Raw genomic sequence first — 17,432 nt, forward strand, 5'->3', positions numbered from 1 at the left:
GGGTAGAGAGGCTTAAACCATAGGATAGCGATCAAAAAAATCATACAGGTTTAAACAGGTTTTGAGAGTCCTTGAAATATCCTAATTGTAGACTATTTAGGACCTTATTGGTCAAAAAGCAACCCATGAATTGGGGTAGAAATGAATTGGTAAGCAATGAATTATAGAATCATAGAACTATAGAGCTGGAAGGTACCCTGAGGGTCATCTAGTCTAACTCCCTGCAATAATCTAGCATAGTGGTTAGAGTGCTGGACCAAGATCCAGGTTAAAATCCCCACTCAGGCATAAATCTCACTGGGTGACTTGCTGCCAGTCATTCTCTCTCAGTCTCATCCGAGACTAGAAAGGGAAAAATCCTATATGCTGTCTTGAGCTCCTTGCAGTAAAAACGGGTAAGATGTAAATTTGATACATAAAAGAAAGATAATGTTTAAATCAGCCTGTTATGTACCCTCCTAATCATATTTTCAGATACCATATTACCTACTAGGTTTACAGTCCAATGCTTGAAGCAGATGCATTGCTGTATGAATTTGTAGGACTATTTCTATTCTGTTTGACAATATAAAAGTAGTAAGGTAAAGATATTAATAAACTAAAGTGCTAAGCCAGCACTTGTAATCTGTGCCTTAAAGAGTTCCAACTGGCATGGATTCTGGAAGCGTGGGTGCTATGGAACACAGCAGTTTTGATTTGAAATCCTGACTTTCTGGGCAAAGTTAAGTTGCTAGTGAGCTCATCTGGCGGAAGAACTTATACCAACATTGTCCAAACAAAAAAAGGCCTCTCCCTTTACTTCTGGCATGCTCCTCATAAAATATAAAAAGGAGAAAGATTCCACTTAAATCCAGCGTTAAAAACCCTATAATACAGAAGCCTCTAAGTATACAGTACTATCTCCTTTAGAGAGGGTGCATGTTGCTATTTAATCTACATTTTTTTCAAATGTGCGCAGATGCTGGCTTACGAAACAAGAAACACCAGTTTAAATGACGTTTATAGATCAGTTTCATATTAAGAAAGCCTGACAACAGCATCCAAACGCAGTAATTCAAAATCTGAGAATTGTTGTTTAAACTCAATATAATAGATTTTCAAAATAAACAGCAGTATTTTTGAAGTACACAAACTGTATACCCAAGGTTGTAAGTATCTATATTTTCTTTAAACTTACTTTAAAGTAAATCCCATTGAAAAGTGGAACTTATTTACTAGGAAATATGCACAAGACTTAGCTGCGAAACTGAATACACTTAGCCGTCTATCCCACTTAATTCAGCACGGTGCACATAATATACTAAAGCAGAAACTGAAGGTTAGATTTTCCAAAGAAGTTGCAATTTTATTTACAAGACTGTTTATTTATGTTTTGTGCATGAATCAATTCACTAAAAAACAATCTGAACATTTGGTTTTCATTCCATTGCAAATGTCATGAAAGAAAATAATTAACAGCTGGGCTTAGTTGAATGGACATTGTCAGGGATAGACAGGGTCTGAAGGGTGGGAAGAGGAGGCGGGGGTACGGGAGGATAATCTGGGGAAGGGGTCACTGATTTGTGGGGATCTGTACCACCCATGATGCAGGCAGAAGAGGAAGAGGCTGGGCAGTCAGAGACGGGAGAAGAGGAGGCAGGGGAAGATTTGCAGGAAGGTGCAGACATAGAAGAGACAGTCCCAGTTACACTCTCTACCGTCCCCTCCTCCACGGGCAAGGAAGGACTTAAAGCAACAGGAGCAGCTGGAGATGCTGCACGGGACAAGTCGCTGGTTGCTTGCACACACTATATCAGAAGAGGGGGTTAAAATGTGCTGAAGGAAGCATGATGTGCTGTTGCTCCAACTCTCTACCCAAGAAGGCTCACTGGTGCCATCATTATATAGCTTTAGGTGCTACGCAAAAACTTGCCTCTATAAGCAGACTAAGCATTCAGCCTGCTAGGCAGAATGAACCCCACTCTCCTCCTGCTGCGTATTGTTCTGTGTGTTCTTCCAACTCCCCAGCCATTTGCAGGGGGGCATAGGAGGAGGGGGGAGTCCCATTGCAAAAGTGGAAGTCCTTGCACAGGGCTTTCACTGATAGGAATCATTAGATGGACTCTGCCCTTTGTATCTCATTCTTTCTCAGGATGATGTACCCTGAGCTTATTCTATTCTATCTAGACTTGTGCTGAAGCTTTGCAGTGGCTGGCTTCACATATGGCCACCTAGCAACTTTCACTGTTGACAAGGAAATGAACACAGACCTCTTCAGTCTGACTCTCTATTCATCTGAGCCACTTACTATTCAAAACAAATTGTTCCCCTGGAAGCAATTATTGCTAGGCCCATTATCGTTTTAAATATATGCCTCTGGTGTCTTGTGTGCACACCTGAAGCGTGAATCCGGCAATGTTTGCACACACAAGTACACTGGCTAATGTGGAAAACTGACTGACTGAGTGCACATTCATGTATTTGTTTCTCTGTAAGATGTGATGCGATCCCTAGGTATACTTAATAAATAGGAACCATGCAAATTGGTATTACCCTGTATACAATGTATCAGTTCTACATTATGCAATAAACATTTCCTTTTCTTGTAAAATTATATAGTCATCTGAACCAATTCAACATTAAAAAGTTGAAAATCTGTCATATGTCATTTTGCTGTCACCAATTATAAGTTGATAGTTGAACAAAGCAAAACTACAGCTCTGTGGCTTTTCTGTGGGTTCCAGGTAAGTGCTTCTGATTCAGCTTCTTCTATTTGCTTGATTTGTTCCTATTTTTATTAGCTGTCTTCCACAGAGACTACCTGACCTCAATTCCTGCCTCATTCTTGCTGGTTTTCCACATCAGCTTGTGCTTCCTTATTCAACACTAAATTCTCAGCAACAGACTCAACTTGGCTCCTTGACCAGTAGACAGTTTGCACATGTCAGCCCCTAACAAGTTCCTGTTCTCCTGGATCATGTTCTGAGTATTTTTAAATCTAAATTTAATCTAGCTCCTCAGTCTGAGACAAAAATGTGATGGAGTTGCAATTTAGGCAAATGCCGTTTACATGAATAACACCAGTGTATGCAGCACCAAGGAAATAATTCTGGTGCTCTATTTACCACAGGTTACACCTGCTAACATACCATGTCCACCTTAGATCACCACATAATAAACAGGATAGCAGTAAGTTGGAATAATTCAGAGGAGACCAAGAATATAGAACTGGCATAGAAACTATGAACAATTGAGAAAGATAAGGGGCTTTCTCATACATCAGATTTAGACTGCCTTTGAACCTCTCTCTCAGTTTATGATAACATCTGTTGTTTCTACATCAGAGGAGAACCACTGCCAGTCAATGCCAAAAAAGTGAATCATTTGAACCCATGGTTCAAGGTAGCTTCCTATGTTCCTAGGAGGAATGAAAGAGGCATTCGTAATGCAAATAAGCATTCTTGCCAATGTAGGCTTTATATTCCCATTACAAACTCAACTGAAACAACAGCTCCTTTATGACTCCTAGATGATAATGCCCTAAGGGTACAAATACAGAGCTACAAATACCTAAAAGGCTGACGGAAATGTATGAAGCATTAAGAAATTTTTCCTAACTGCTGGTCAATGGAAGAGATTGTCCAGAAACATTATGAAATCTTATTTCCTGGAGGTTTTAATAAAAGACAGTGTAGTGTTCATCGGCCCTGTGCAGATATAATGCTCTGAATTCCTTAACCATGATTCAGCAGTTAGGAGCAGGTTGTGGGATCACACACAGACAATGTGTTTTATCCCGACATTTCTTCAGTGGGATCTGGAATCTGATATAAGTATATCAAGGCCAACCATGTTTCCCTCAGTCCCAACTGGGTAATGTATAACATGGTCTCTTTGAATCCACTTGTGTGGTGGCTGGCATCTGAAGTGCCGGAATACATATTGAATGATCCAGATGTCTTGCCTACGTCACAGGCGCATGACACAAATTTGCCTGAAACTTTTATACTCCAATTTTTATATATAGATGCAAATTTAGGCTGCCTTTCAGATGGGAGAAAACAAATAATGGCTCTTGCTTGTCAGGGCTTATTGTATGGTGTGCTAACAGGATTTTCTGGACCCAGTGCACTGTAAGTGGATTGAGTCCTCCACTCCACCCCCCAGTTTGTTGGCAAGAACTGCATCATATGTATGGATTGCAACTAAAGCAAGTCCTGTACAACATGACACTCCTCCTCCCTCCCCCACCTCTCTCACCACCACCTCTTCGCCACCCTATCCATCTGCTCTAGCTTAGGCAGTGGTTCCAGCCAGCAACAAGGTTCTAGTGGTATATGTGTGGTAACCACAGAGTCCAGAGACACCATATAACCTTATGCTAGTATCAATTAAGAATCCAGGAAGCAAAGTCAGATCAAGCAAAAGTCAAGTGCCATCAAGGCATTGTCAGACAAAGCAGAGAGTAGGTTCCAATAAGTGAGATCAAGCAAAGCAGAGGTGAAGATCTAAAACAGGCTTCCTCAAACTCAGCCCTCCATGTGTTTTTGGCCTACAACTCCCATGATCCCCAGCTAGCAGGACCAGTGGTCAGGGATGATGGGAATTGTAGTCTCAAAACATCTGGAGGGCCGAGTTTGAGGAAGCCTGATCTAAAAGGAAAACAAGCAAGGTGGGTAGCACCCTGGATAGCTCCCAACAGTGCCTAGGCTAGAAGTCATACAAAGTAGACTTGAATACTGCTCCAACAACCAGGAAACCCACACTGAGTCTCAAACAGGACTACACAGCTTCCTCTGAAGAGCTAATCCCACCAATGATTAGTGACATGCCATATTCTTAAATGACCCAGCCTGTTGTAGAAGCTACTGACTCCAGCAGTTTGATGGAGGCTGGGCTTCCACCACGATTTCTGAGCTGGAGTCCTCAGAGTCTGAAGAAGGCAATATGACCTCTTCAGACTGGAGAGACATTGGTATCAGGGGGTATTTTGGTGCTGAGACCTCTGAGGAAGCAATGATATCAAAGGCTGGTTCAGAGGGGAAATCTTCCTCCCAGTCCAAGTTGTCCTCTGAACCCCCAGCAACTTCCCTCAAAGATAGGAACTCAGAGCCCTGGGTCATGATATCAGCAATTATCTGGGAAAATTAAGATGGGGGTGGCGGCTGCTGTGGGTCTCATTGACACTATGCTTTACAATGTGCTCAGCCACCCTTTAAGCATAGAGCTGTTTTAAAAAGTTAGGTTTTAAAAAGAGAGAGAGAGGAGATCCAGGACCTGGTTTGCCACCCCCCAACAACAGCCCTGCTGATTCCCCTATGAGGGCTAAGCCAGCTGTTCGCTTAAGAAAAGGTTTGCAGCCTGCTATCATGGATCTACAGTTTTAGGTCTACTAATTTACGTGTTTCACAAACACAGCCAAGCACATTCTGCTTATATAAAGTAGAACCACAATACTAAACATTTGGGCATAGCATAATTTATACATTTAAGCTTACTTTGGGCCACAAGAAATTAGCTCTGTGGCACTTCTCAACACAAAGAGCATTTCTTGAACGCTTGTTAAGATTTGAGCATTACAATACTAAATTACTCCTAAACCCCAACAGGAATCTCACACCACCACCCACGGAAGAACTAAACTGCAGGAATTCAGACCCGCAAAAAAATAGATACCATTCTTCACCCCTTTCCTCTCCTCCTCACAGAGAAAAGAGTACAGCTGTGTACCTTGCAAGATCATCCTTATCTCATCCCCTTTGCTTGCTCTTCTTCCCACCAGTCCAAGAGATGTGCATGCTAGGCATCCACTAGTTCTCTTTCTTCCCCTGGCAACTAGATATCAAACCTGCAACCACCCAGAAATCCAGATGTGTGCCACGGAGGCTCTCAAGTGAGTTTACTTCAGGGTTCCCCCTAAATATTTCCCATAAGCAGTACGACAACATCCCCTATCTTCACATTCCCATAACTGCATTCCATGACAAGCAATCACTCTAATCTGACACTTTCTGTTGTTTATAACCCTAATCCGAAATATATTACTTGGAAATTAGGTCTATGGAAATCTGTGGGATATATTAGCATTTAAAAACAATGTGCTAAGAACTGAACTGATTCTTATTATGCCACTTACTAAAACATTTCAAAGCAAGAGGAGAAAAAAGAAGCAAGACCAAAATATTACTGTTGTAGCTCTTCCTCTGTCAGTTCTTCTTGCCTTTGTTCCCCAGTCACCATGGCCAGTTCATTTCTTAGGTCCTGAACCTGCTTCTTTAGTCGTGCTATTATCTGCAACAATGAAACAGGTGTCACTTATTGGCTGAATTTAAAGTTATGATTAAAAAACTTTGTTGTACAATTTCTCATCTTGTACAATTTCTCATGCTTTTATTTTGTCAAACATGAAGTAGATGGCAGACTGAACCTTTCAAAACTGCACTGATTTCTTAAATTAATTTGAATTCCTGAAAAATACTAGGTATAAATAATAACCAAAATTCCTTACCAGTCTGGGGTCAATTTCCTCATTTAGAATGGCTTCATTCTTAATAAGGGCAACCCGCTGAGCAAATCTACAAGTTGATATTGATTCCTAAATGTAAAAAAAAAAAATCTTAAAACCATTATGAACAGGTAAGTGTGCTATATAATTAATAAACTACATCAGCAATTTTTAAAGCCAGGCTTCCTCAAATTCGGCACTCCATATGTTTTTTGCCTACAACTCCCATGATCCCTAGCTAGCAGGACCAGTGGTAAGGGATGATGGGAATTTTAGTCTCAAAACATCTGGAGGGCCGAGTTTGAGGAAGCTTGTTTAAAACAGACAACAGTCTTCAAATTCAATGTCCACAGAATAGCAGCAACATAGACTGATGTTCTCCGGTCTATGAAATCCAAACTGAAGATGGAACTAGATAGTGTCAAACAGATTTGGCACAATGCAGCAGATGAAACCAATACAAGTGTTTAAGATGCAAACGATTTAATAAAATAAAAAGAAATTTTTTATTAACAATATAGGGCCTGATCTGCCCCTCCTCTGTGCATGTGAGTAGGTGAACCCAGCCCTCCTACAAGCATATCTCTGCAGTAAGAGCAGAGGGAGGTGTTGAAGGACACTTCATTATCAAATAGACAGTTCAAAAAACATTAATAGTAAAAAATGAAAGTTGTCATTTTAATTACATTTGGGCACATTTTCCTGAACTAAGGCTGCAGTTCTAGGTATACCTACTCCAGTTTTCACTGGAGTAAGAAATACCATGAGCCCAAGTTTGGATGATAAAATAAGGAAAACACAGCTTAGATCACGGCACAGCAGCATCAGATGAGAAGTAAAGCAGCTGCAAGGTTTACCTCGCCTGGGCCGGTTCACTCCAGTGGAGATCCCGCTGTGGGCTGGATTGCGCTCGCACCGCGATTTCCGGCACCGCGAAAGTGAGTCCCCGCACCGCACTGGTTTAGCGCAGCACGCGGGGACTCGCCGAGCGGGCGGCTCAGTTCAGGGACAGCTCGTGGGCCAGTTAAATGACCCCTGTGTGCTGCTTGTGGCCCATGGGCCTTAGGTTGCCTACCCCTGCCCTGAGCCATTGTATGGCTTAGTGTTGCGTGAGAACCAGCTTAATATAGGGTTCAAAATGGGAATTACCAACTACTCTGGCAGTGTCACATCACTTCGCAAACTAGGGTTTAGGGTAGAATTAAATCCATCAGCTTATAAAGCATACTTGAATGAAATTAAATGGATAAGTTTAAAATACTAACTCTTGGACAGCAAATTATAATAAAAACTGAAAGGACATACATCTATGTTCCTTTTGTCTATTGAGAGTGTGGCAATCATTGTGGTCATACAGTTCCCTCCTAGGCTGTCTCTTAGCACCGAGGTCATCATAGAATTCCTGTAGGGAATATGAGACCTATTCTTCTCCGACAGAGCAATGATTACCTGCAATAAGAACAGAAATGGAAACTCTTAGAACTCTGGTTTTGCTCTTGACTATTTGGACAAGTCATTCTAATACTGGAAACGCTTACTTTAAAACTGAGAATTTTACAGACTGTAACAGTGGCATACATTAGCAAATGTCAGACACTTTGGCTCATCAAGACTCACTCTTGATCAGCACAGTGGATCAAGCACTGACACTATTGCAGTGGTACCAACTGTGACACAATCAACTTTTTAGGTTTTTTTTACCCTGCATTTTGGCACCAAAGGAGCAGCCCAGCCTTACGGATCACTTAAACAATTAGTATATCAGACCAAGAAAAACCCTGAACTTTCCTGCTGTGACTCTCTGTAAAGTCACAGAAATGGGACATGTGTCAGTACAGGATAGACCAGGAGCTGACAGTGTGGTGCCTTCCATATGTTGCTGGCTTTCTATTCCAATAATTCCTGGCCATTGGTCACACTTGCTGGGGCTGATGGAAGATGAAGTCCGACAATATCTGGGGGGCATCATACTGGCTATCCCTTGGCTAGATCATGGGACTTCTAGAGCTTTGAATCATTGCTCATTTCTTCCTTGCTTCAGCCAACACTCTTTGTTTCAATTGCCTCAGTGAATGAGCAGGATGAATTCCCTCTGAATGGTGCATGAACCAATTTCTGCTCTCCCCCCCCCCCCTTTGTAGCCTCTGTGTAGTCCCAAAGAAAGGACATGGTGCTGTTACCCAACAGTAGAATCTCCAGGACTGGGAATATTTTGCACTACTGCCTTGCTCATATCAGATCTTTTCCCCGCAACATGTGCTGTATAATGTTTGACAAAGGTTAGTAGAGAAGACTACATAGAAGCTGGTGGACATCTGGCATTCAGACCCTTTTTACCTAATGCTATTGAATATTCTTGAGCACATGGATTTGTAGAAAACACTTGGATTAGCAAATGACATTGTCACCTCATTGCTGGATAACCAAAACAGACTGTAGTTATGATCCACCAAGAAACTATCCAAGAAGAAGCAGGGAGTCCCTTGTTTTCCACTGCAAAGCAGTATTTATTTAAGAGGCATGTTGTAAATCAAAATTAAGAGCACTTTTAATATTCAATAAGCACAAAATATGCTGTTTCAAGTTTATACTTAGTGATTTCAAAGTTCAGTTTTAAGAAGGTCACAGCATTTATCCGCAAGTCACTGTTAAGTGCCAAATCTTAACTCATCAATCAAAGGAGGTACTTAAAATGTGCTATGAACTGCAACCATCAACATCAGTTTTTTTATCTGGTTTGATCTTCAGTTTCCTTGCCTTCACCTGAGTCCATCACACACTCCAAACACTAGACTTATGTTGCAGCTGTCTAGAAATGAGATATGCTGGTAGAATCATTAGGGTTGGGGATGTTTATTCAACATGTGGTTAGTCCAAAAGCAACAATTTGGCTACAGAAGGCAAAGTAAACTTTTTGCAAAGATTTCAGTTATAGTAAATATAAATGTTCTACTTTAAATTCCCATATGCCGAAGCGGGGGGGGGGGGGGTGTTAAGCACATAGTTAAACAAAGCACATTGTCCATTTCTTTCCGTTCTGACACCTTTTCTCCTTGAATGTCTGACATATACTCAATTTCTGTGGCTTACAAATATGTTAAAGAAACTTTCTGGGAGAGAACACTGTGTTTACGAGCACTCCAAAATCAACAAAAGCCTTCCATTGCTATTAGTATTCGCAGGGCTATGAAACAATACTCCACAGTGAAATCTGTAAAAAAACAAAAAACTGTAGTCTGACAAGTGTGATGCTTTTCTCTTTTAGCAGAACACTTGGCTAATGGATAATGTTTTTCAAACTATTTTAATACAGTAGCAATAAATCACAGTAGTAATAAATTATCCACGGGTTATTAATACAACTCTCTTGTTGTATTAGAGATCCTAGAGTTGAAGACCAAGGAAAAAGTGTAAAGAATATCATAATGGGGAAAGATTAGTACAGTGGTACCTTAATCCAATCCGGAAGTCCGTTCGTAAACCAAGGCGTTCTTAAACCAAGGCGTGCTTTCCCATAGCAACGGGGGACTCAATTTACAAATGGAACACACTCAACATATTCTGCTTCCAAGGCAAAGTTCACAAACCAAAACACCTACTTCCGGGTTTGCAATGTTCTTAATCCAAGTTGTTCATAAACTAAGCTATTCTTAAACCAAGGTAAAGGTAAAGGGACCCGTGACCATTAGGTCCCGTCGCAGATGACTCTAGGGTTGCGGCGCTCATCTCGCTTTATTGGCCGAGGGAGCCGGCATACAGCTTCCAGGTCATGTGGCCGCTTCTGGCAAACCAGAGCAGCGCACGGAAACGCTATTTACCTTCCCGCTGGAGTGGTACCTATTTGTCTACTTGCACTTTGACGTGCTGTCGAACTGCTAGGTTGGCAGGAGTGGGGACCGAGCAACGGGAGCTCATCCCGTCGTGGGGATTCAAACCGCCGGCCTTCTGATTGGCAAGCCCTAGGTTCTGTGGTTTAGACCACAGCGCCACCCGTGTTCTTAAACCAGGGTACCACTGTACTAAAACACGTGAAATGCTAAGGCAGAAAAAGTGTATATATTGGTTGTATAATTCAGCACTGGGTGTCTGCAAAGGAAAAATCAAAGTACATTTTTTATGGCGTTGATATGATTCCATTGTATTATGACTGAGCAACAAATAGCTGGGATAAAATCCACGATGGCTTTGTTAGGCTTTCCATGAAATACACCTGCCTTTCTTTGGTCACGGAACACAAAGCATTACTACATACTGCATTTCAACAGCTGCCATTGAAATTGTGTTTAAGCAGGAAGTTCTATTAAAAGGTACAGTGCAGTAAAATGGCATAAGGAAAATTACATTCTCCATGCTATTACCTCAAATAAACTACACTGAGAGACATTATACTCCTTCTCTGAATCAAATGATTAGCCATAATGCCAAGTGAAATGGAACATGAACATTCTAAAAACAAACTACTACAACAAAGTAATAGCAAAATGAAGAACTGACGTCAACCATACCTGTTCCAAGTAATGTAATGACAGATTGATATATTTGGCTTCTGTCAGCAACTGGCCTCCAACCCCAGTCTTTCCAACACGCTCTGAACCAGCCAGATCCACTAAATGTAGTTTGGAGCGTCGAATGGTTGCAGAACCTGGCTCTTTGCTCGAGATGTGAATGGTGAAAATGCAATGTGAACGAGTGGAGGCTTGATTCATTGGAGTCTGTGAGACAAAGAATTTAATAAAACTCAGCTGCAGCCAACTCAAATGCTTACAAAGCAAGGGGGAGAGATATCTCCTGCTCATATATAAAATATAAACGTGACTAAGTTAAAAACGCAGGTCAAGAAGATGCATTCAAACACATTATGAACATAGAAATCTGTTGGATCAGACCCAGGTTCCATCAAGTCTAGCTTTCCCACAGTGACTAGCTAGAGGTTCCCAAGAGACAAGATGGGCATGAATCCAGTCACTCCCCCCAATGCTCTCATCCCCAGCACCTAGAATTCAGTCCATACTGTCTTTGTATGGGGGGGGTGGTCTGTTTAGCTATCATGTGTAATACAGTGGTACCTCGGTTTATGAACACAATTGGTTCCGGAAGTGTGTTCATAAACTGAAGCGTTCATAAACAGAAGCGAACTTTCCCATTGAAAGCAATGGAAAGTGGATTAATCTGTTCCAGACGGTCCGCAGAGTACTTAAACTGAAGCGTTCATAAACTGAAGCGAACTTTCCCATTGAAAGTAATGGAAAGTGGATTAATCCGTTCCAGACGGGTCCGCGGAGTACTCAACCTGAAGCGTACTTAACCCGAAGCATGGGTGTAATTGGTTCCGGAAGTCTGTTCATAAACTGAAGCGTTCATAAACTGAAGCGAACTTTCCCATTGAAAGTAATGGAAAGTGGATTAATCCGTTCCAGACGGGTCCGCGGAGTACTCAACCTGAAGCGTACTTAACCCGAAGCATGGGTGTAATTGGTTCCGGAAGTCTGTTCATAAACTGAAGCGTTCATAAACTGAAGTGAACTTTCCCATTGAAAGTAATGGAAAGTGAATTAATCCGTTCCAGATGGGTCCGCGGCGTTCGTAAACCGAAAATTCATAAACTGAGGTGTTCATAAACCGAGGTTCCACTGTACCTCTCTCTTGATAAAACCTGTCTTCCATGAATTTGTCTAAATCCCTTCTAAAACTGTATATGCTAGCAGCCATAGACCCAGTCTGAGTCCCACTCCCTTCTGTTAATGCTTACTTTAGCCCACAAAAAATGTCTCTGCAGCACTTCTCAGAACTCCCTTCTGTTCTGCCATCCCCCCTCCATAATGCCCCTTCTTCAGGACTTGGAGCAGTTTAAAATGCCCAGGGTTAGCTCAGCCAGCTGGGTCACACTGAGACAGAATGGGGGAGATATGACAGCATAGCCCGACTGAATCAGGAACTGGGGCGGAGGAAGGGGCGTGTGGTGGGGGCGGTCCACCCCAGGTGTCACCACTGAGGGTGTGACAAAATGCCGGGTGACACTCACCGCGGGGCCTGCAGTGTGCCTGAGCCACGCATCTCTCCAGGGAGTGATGCAGTGGATTGGGCACCCGCAGGCTCCATGCTGTCCCAAACGGTCCACCCGCTGCCTCCCCCTCAGCAGTAGGGTAGCTGAGTGGGAGGGGGCAGGCAGACTCCTCAGAGGCCCCGCGGAGCATCCTGCCCCGGCTCGTCCCACCCCACGGGCGGCTGGCTCCGCCCCTGGGCTCAGGACACGTGCACCACCCCAAGCACCCAATCGGCTTGCTCCACCTCTGCCAGGAACGTCTTGACTCAGGCAGAGATCCACAGGATCCTTACCCCACTCATCCCAGCAGATTTTGCTACAAGGGAAATTTGCCTGTCTTCACCTTGTACAATTTTGACACAATCTCATTGTGGGTGCATGAAATGTGCAAATAAATGCAGATATTATTTATTTATTTATTTATTTATTTATTTATTTATTTATTTGATTTATATGCCGCCCTTCCTCCGAAGATCACCGGGCGTTTACAGTATTAAAAAATGAAGACTCAAAATACATACAAATAACAAGAAAACCAATAACCCTCTCCCACAAACACATTTAAAAGGCCACAGATAGTTTAATCAGCCAAAGGCCTGGTTATAAACAGACATTTTTGCCTGGCGCCTGGTAAGTTATGGTGTTACTGTATAGATGTCTCAAACTAATACTGGCCAGTGGTAAATGAGTACTGCACACATTTCATGAGTGAAGTATTCTGGCTTGCAGAAGTTTTATTCCTAGTAGAAAGAAGTACTTATGTCAGAAAGACTAGAACTCAGCTTCCTAAAATGCCTGGGCCACAAGTAGTTTTTTCCATCACCACACCCTTTCTACTATATGCCATAGAAATCAATGTGAGACAGCAAGTGGGTTTTAAAAAAAAAAAATCCATAAATTATATTAACAAGATTTAACTTGATGCTTTGCCTTATCATTTACTGTCTATTCCATGTGGCAGTTCCATTTTCTCAAAAGAGAAAATTCCAAAATCATATGTAAGCCAATAACATCATAAACTATTAATGAGATGCAATGGTGGAACATTAATGCAACTGCAATGTAGTTCTACACCTTTGGCTTTTTTTTGGCTAGAGCACACACATAGATAACTTGGTGCAAAGTAACAAAAACAGAAAATCATTTATCAAAATTGCTACTAAAGCAAGATTACTGTCCCATTTGTGCATCTTCGTTATGAAGCTCCATTGCATATCCACTAGGCAACTATTCAGACAACTTGAAATTAAAAAGCAGTTAAGAGTCCACTACAAAGATTTTGCTGGTGATTTCAGAACTCTTTTGGTCTTGTTAAAAACATCCCAGACATATGTGTCTGAAGTCATGAAGATGAAAGGGGATTACAGAATGGGTCAATTTCAGAACAGATGGTTTCTATTGCAAATCTATATCTAGAAAAAAAAATATGGATTCCAGTGACTTGCAAATAACTTTTTCTATAACGGGATTCCATGACATCATAAGCTACGATGCTTCAATAGTTCTTGGCATCATGAGAGGAGCACAAAGGGCACATTTTATTCAATTCAAACTGCTCCTGTGACAAACCCAGAGTTTATGCTGGCTGCTTTAAGTTTCTGCATGGCTACAATTGTACTCCCTTCCCCCAGGTTGAGAAAGTAGCAGCAACTGCATAGCTCTCAGCTATTACATGGCAAAATAGGCATATCTCTATCACATGCCATTTTCAAAATACCCAATGTGGTTCATGCTAGGTCAACCCTTGTTGTTCACTAATGGTATTTTAATGTCTGGATATAATAAGATGAATAGGTTTGAACAATATTCAATACGTCAGATTTTGGTTAGAAAACTGCTGAACAGCTATTTCACATTTTTATTCCCTTACATTTCTAGTATTGTGGTACTGTGAAATTCTGCAGCTTTGCCAAAATTAAAACAAAGATAGATACCAAATTCAAATATTTACGACGGCAACTAATAAATTTCAGTAATGACACATTTATCACTGTGGTCACATGAAAGATTACCATCCAAAGCTATGTGAATCACCAGCAACGTAAAATCTTGAGGAATTGGATGGGTTATTGCTCATGTTATTAAAACCATTTGGAGAAACATGGGTCACGTGAACTGAAGAGGCAAATTATTTGCAACATAGCAGATTTCTGCTAATGCAATGGAACTTTCCCTTCCTCTCCTCCTTTCCTGCAGCTCCCCCAAAATCTGCTTTGGAGTGTTCTCCAGAAAAGATTCCGGGATGAGAACAGTAAGACGAAGTCCCATTTTGCATGGAAGTCTGCTTGTACACTGATTTCACTCACCATCAAATTTAATCAAATTTAATACACAAAGTTCAAATTATCCCTGTACATCTTAGAAAATACTTGCATGGGCTTTTTTTTTTTTAAAGATGAATGGGTGTACTGATTCCATCCTTTCCTTATCAACAAACCACACTGTGTTCCAAACCCAATCTAAGCTAGCTCCATATTCATGGGATTACACAAACGTTATGGTTTCCTGTGATCTAGCCCCAGCAGTGCCACTTAGTATGACACCTTCTTTATATATATATATGAACTAAGTAGAATATACCATACATGTAAAAAATCATTCAAAAAATTCAAGCCAATTCAGTCTTTTTCTGGCAGCAATAATAAACTATCAGCATTTTACTAGTGAAAAATAGCAATGAATGAGATTTTTGAGAAGAAAGGTCTCTGGAAAATTTGGAATGGATGCAGAAAATGGATTATAAACCATTCCCACCCTCCAAAAAAGTTCCAGTTCATCTCTAAGGAAGTTTCTTCTTTATTTTCAACTCAAAATGCTTCAAAACACTTGAATGGTCCTTTAAAATGTGCAATATTTAGAAGAATAAACTAAAAGATAATGATAATAATAGCAACTAAAGAAGAGGTAACGCCAATATGAAGGTCAGGAATAAGTGTCCATTGTCATCTTCAGATATTTAAAATCCTTACTTTCCATTTAAACATATATGAATGCTGTCAAAACTCCCAAACACAACTGATAGACAAAACTACTGGATGTGCACAGCATCCCAAATTGATGCAATAGTGGAACAGAGCAATAAATAGTACAGCAATAAAATCCTGTACTGAAACATTTCCATTCTCATTAAAATAGGCTACATTTGTATTAAGGAAAACTGAATACCAAGCTGGAGACTAAATTGCATGCCTTCTTTGATCTAGCTTCCTAACAAAACAAGATTTGAGATTTCTGAAGCATTTGCATGCTATGAGTCATTATTTCAACTTTTTCTGTTGAATGATAAATAAAATCCTGCAAAGAACTACTCACACCGTAAAGCCTTTTTCAACTTGAAAGGCCTACGTTATTTTGAAAGTTCTGTAAATAGAAACTGCACTCTTTAGTTTAGATCCATTTCATTTGTGTTGGCTGAATGGCATAAAGAAAGTGAAATCCACCTGGAAATCCACCATTGGTCATTTCCCGATCTCATGGGATTGCCAAGTCTGAAGCAATAGCAGGAAGACATGCTACGGTCCATCAGGGCAGCCTCAATTCTGTGAGCCAGAAGAATAAGCACAACTCCTTTCCTGATTATACTTCTTAGCAAAGAAAGTTGCAGCTTCATTATGTCTTGCTATTGTGGTAGCTTTGTTGAAATAGAACCATAGATTTGGAAGGTACACCAGAGGTCATCTAGTCCTACTTTCTGACAACGCAGGAAATCCACTGCTGTAGCATCCCTAATAGGTGACCATCCAGCCTCTGTTTTTTTTTTAAAAAAAAACCCAATGCAACCTTTGTTTTGTCTAAAAAGAAAACTAATGCAAGGGAGTCCATCACCTACCAAGGCAATCCATGCCATTGTCATTCCATTTTTCCAATGTGAAACTGTTAGTTTGCATCCTACCACCTGGAACAATAGAAAACTAATTTATTCTGCCATTTGTGTAGCAGGCAGCCTTTCAAATATTTGACTATGGCTATTATCTCTTCTCCAAGCTAAACACATCCAACTCCTTCAACTGTTCTTCATAGGCCATGATCTTCAGACCCCTCATCATTTTTGTCACCCTTCTTGCGACATGTTCCAGTTTGTTAGCCTCTTTCTTTAACTGCAGTGCACAGACCTTGATACAGTACTCCAGGAGAGGTCTGACCAAACCAGAATAGACTGGTACCATTATTTATTATGACCTGGTTGTCATTTCTTGTGATTCTGTTGAACTGCATTCACGTTTCACTTGTGGTCATCCTGTACTCTTGTCAAGTTTTGTGCCACCCATTCTATGTTTGTGCATCTTATTTTGCCTAACTAGGTGCAAAACTTTTACATTAAACTCTGGTTAGAGTGTGGTGCTGATAATACCAAGGTTGTAAATTTGATCCCCGTATAGGAAAGCCGCATATTCCTGCATTGCAGGGGGTTGGATTAGATGATCCTCAGGATCCATTCCAACTCTATAATTCTACTATTCTAATGTCATTTTGCAAATCACTACAAATTAATTTGGGTCCGCCTGACCCACTCTAGTGATTTCTAGCTGCCTCAACTCAATCTTTGTTTGGCACAAATAGTTACAAGTCGGCCTAATCCAATTCATAATTTGGACAAATGTGTTGCACAGTACCATGCATGGATACATGCATTTCCATGAAAAAAGATTTAGTAAAGGGTAATTTTACACATATACTCAAAAACAAAAAATTGATTATGAACAAATCTGGTTCTTTTACCTAGAATTACAAGTTCAGAAGCATTAACTAATGTGCAATTCTTATTAATAACTTTAAGAAACCTCTAAAGCTGGCTGAAGTTTTGAGACTGCTTCTAGTGTTCCGATTTTAAAAGCATGTAACTTTCTTAATAACTTTTCCTGCAAATGTTGGCTTTGCTGTAAGGACATGAAAATGAGCCATAAG

General features: G+C 40.9%; 1 protein-coding gene across 1 annotated transcript in view; it reads right to left on the reverse strand.

The window, feature by feature from the left end:
• KIF6 (kinesin family member 6) overlaps positions 1–17,432 on the reverse strand; it is a 162,530-nt gene that overhangs the window by 120,183 nt on the left and 24,915 nt on the right. Inside the window, exons 7-10 of the mRNA XM_035108133.3 lie at positions 10,990–11,196; positions 7,790–7,933; positions 6,488–6,574; positions 6,167–6,270 (exon numbers count right to left, since the gene is read on the reverse strand). Of these exons, the coding sequence (XP_034964024.1) occupies positions 6,167–6,270; positions 6,488–6,574; positions 7,790–7,933; positions 10,990–11,196 (542 nt within the window). The remainder of the gene's footprint in view (positions 1–6,166; positions 6,271–6,487; positions 6,575–7,789; positions 7,934–10,989; positions 11,197–17,432) is intronic.

The sequence above is a fragment of the Zootoca vivipara genome, chromosome 3, assembly GCF_965207765.1.
Source record: "Zootoca vivipara chromosome 3, rZooViv2.hap1.1, whole genome shotgun sequence".
Lineage (NCBI taxonomy): Eukaryota > Metazoa > Chordata > Lepidosauria > Squamata > Lacertidae > Zootoca > Zootoca vivipara.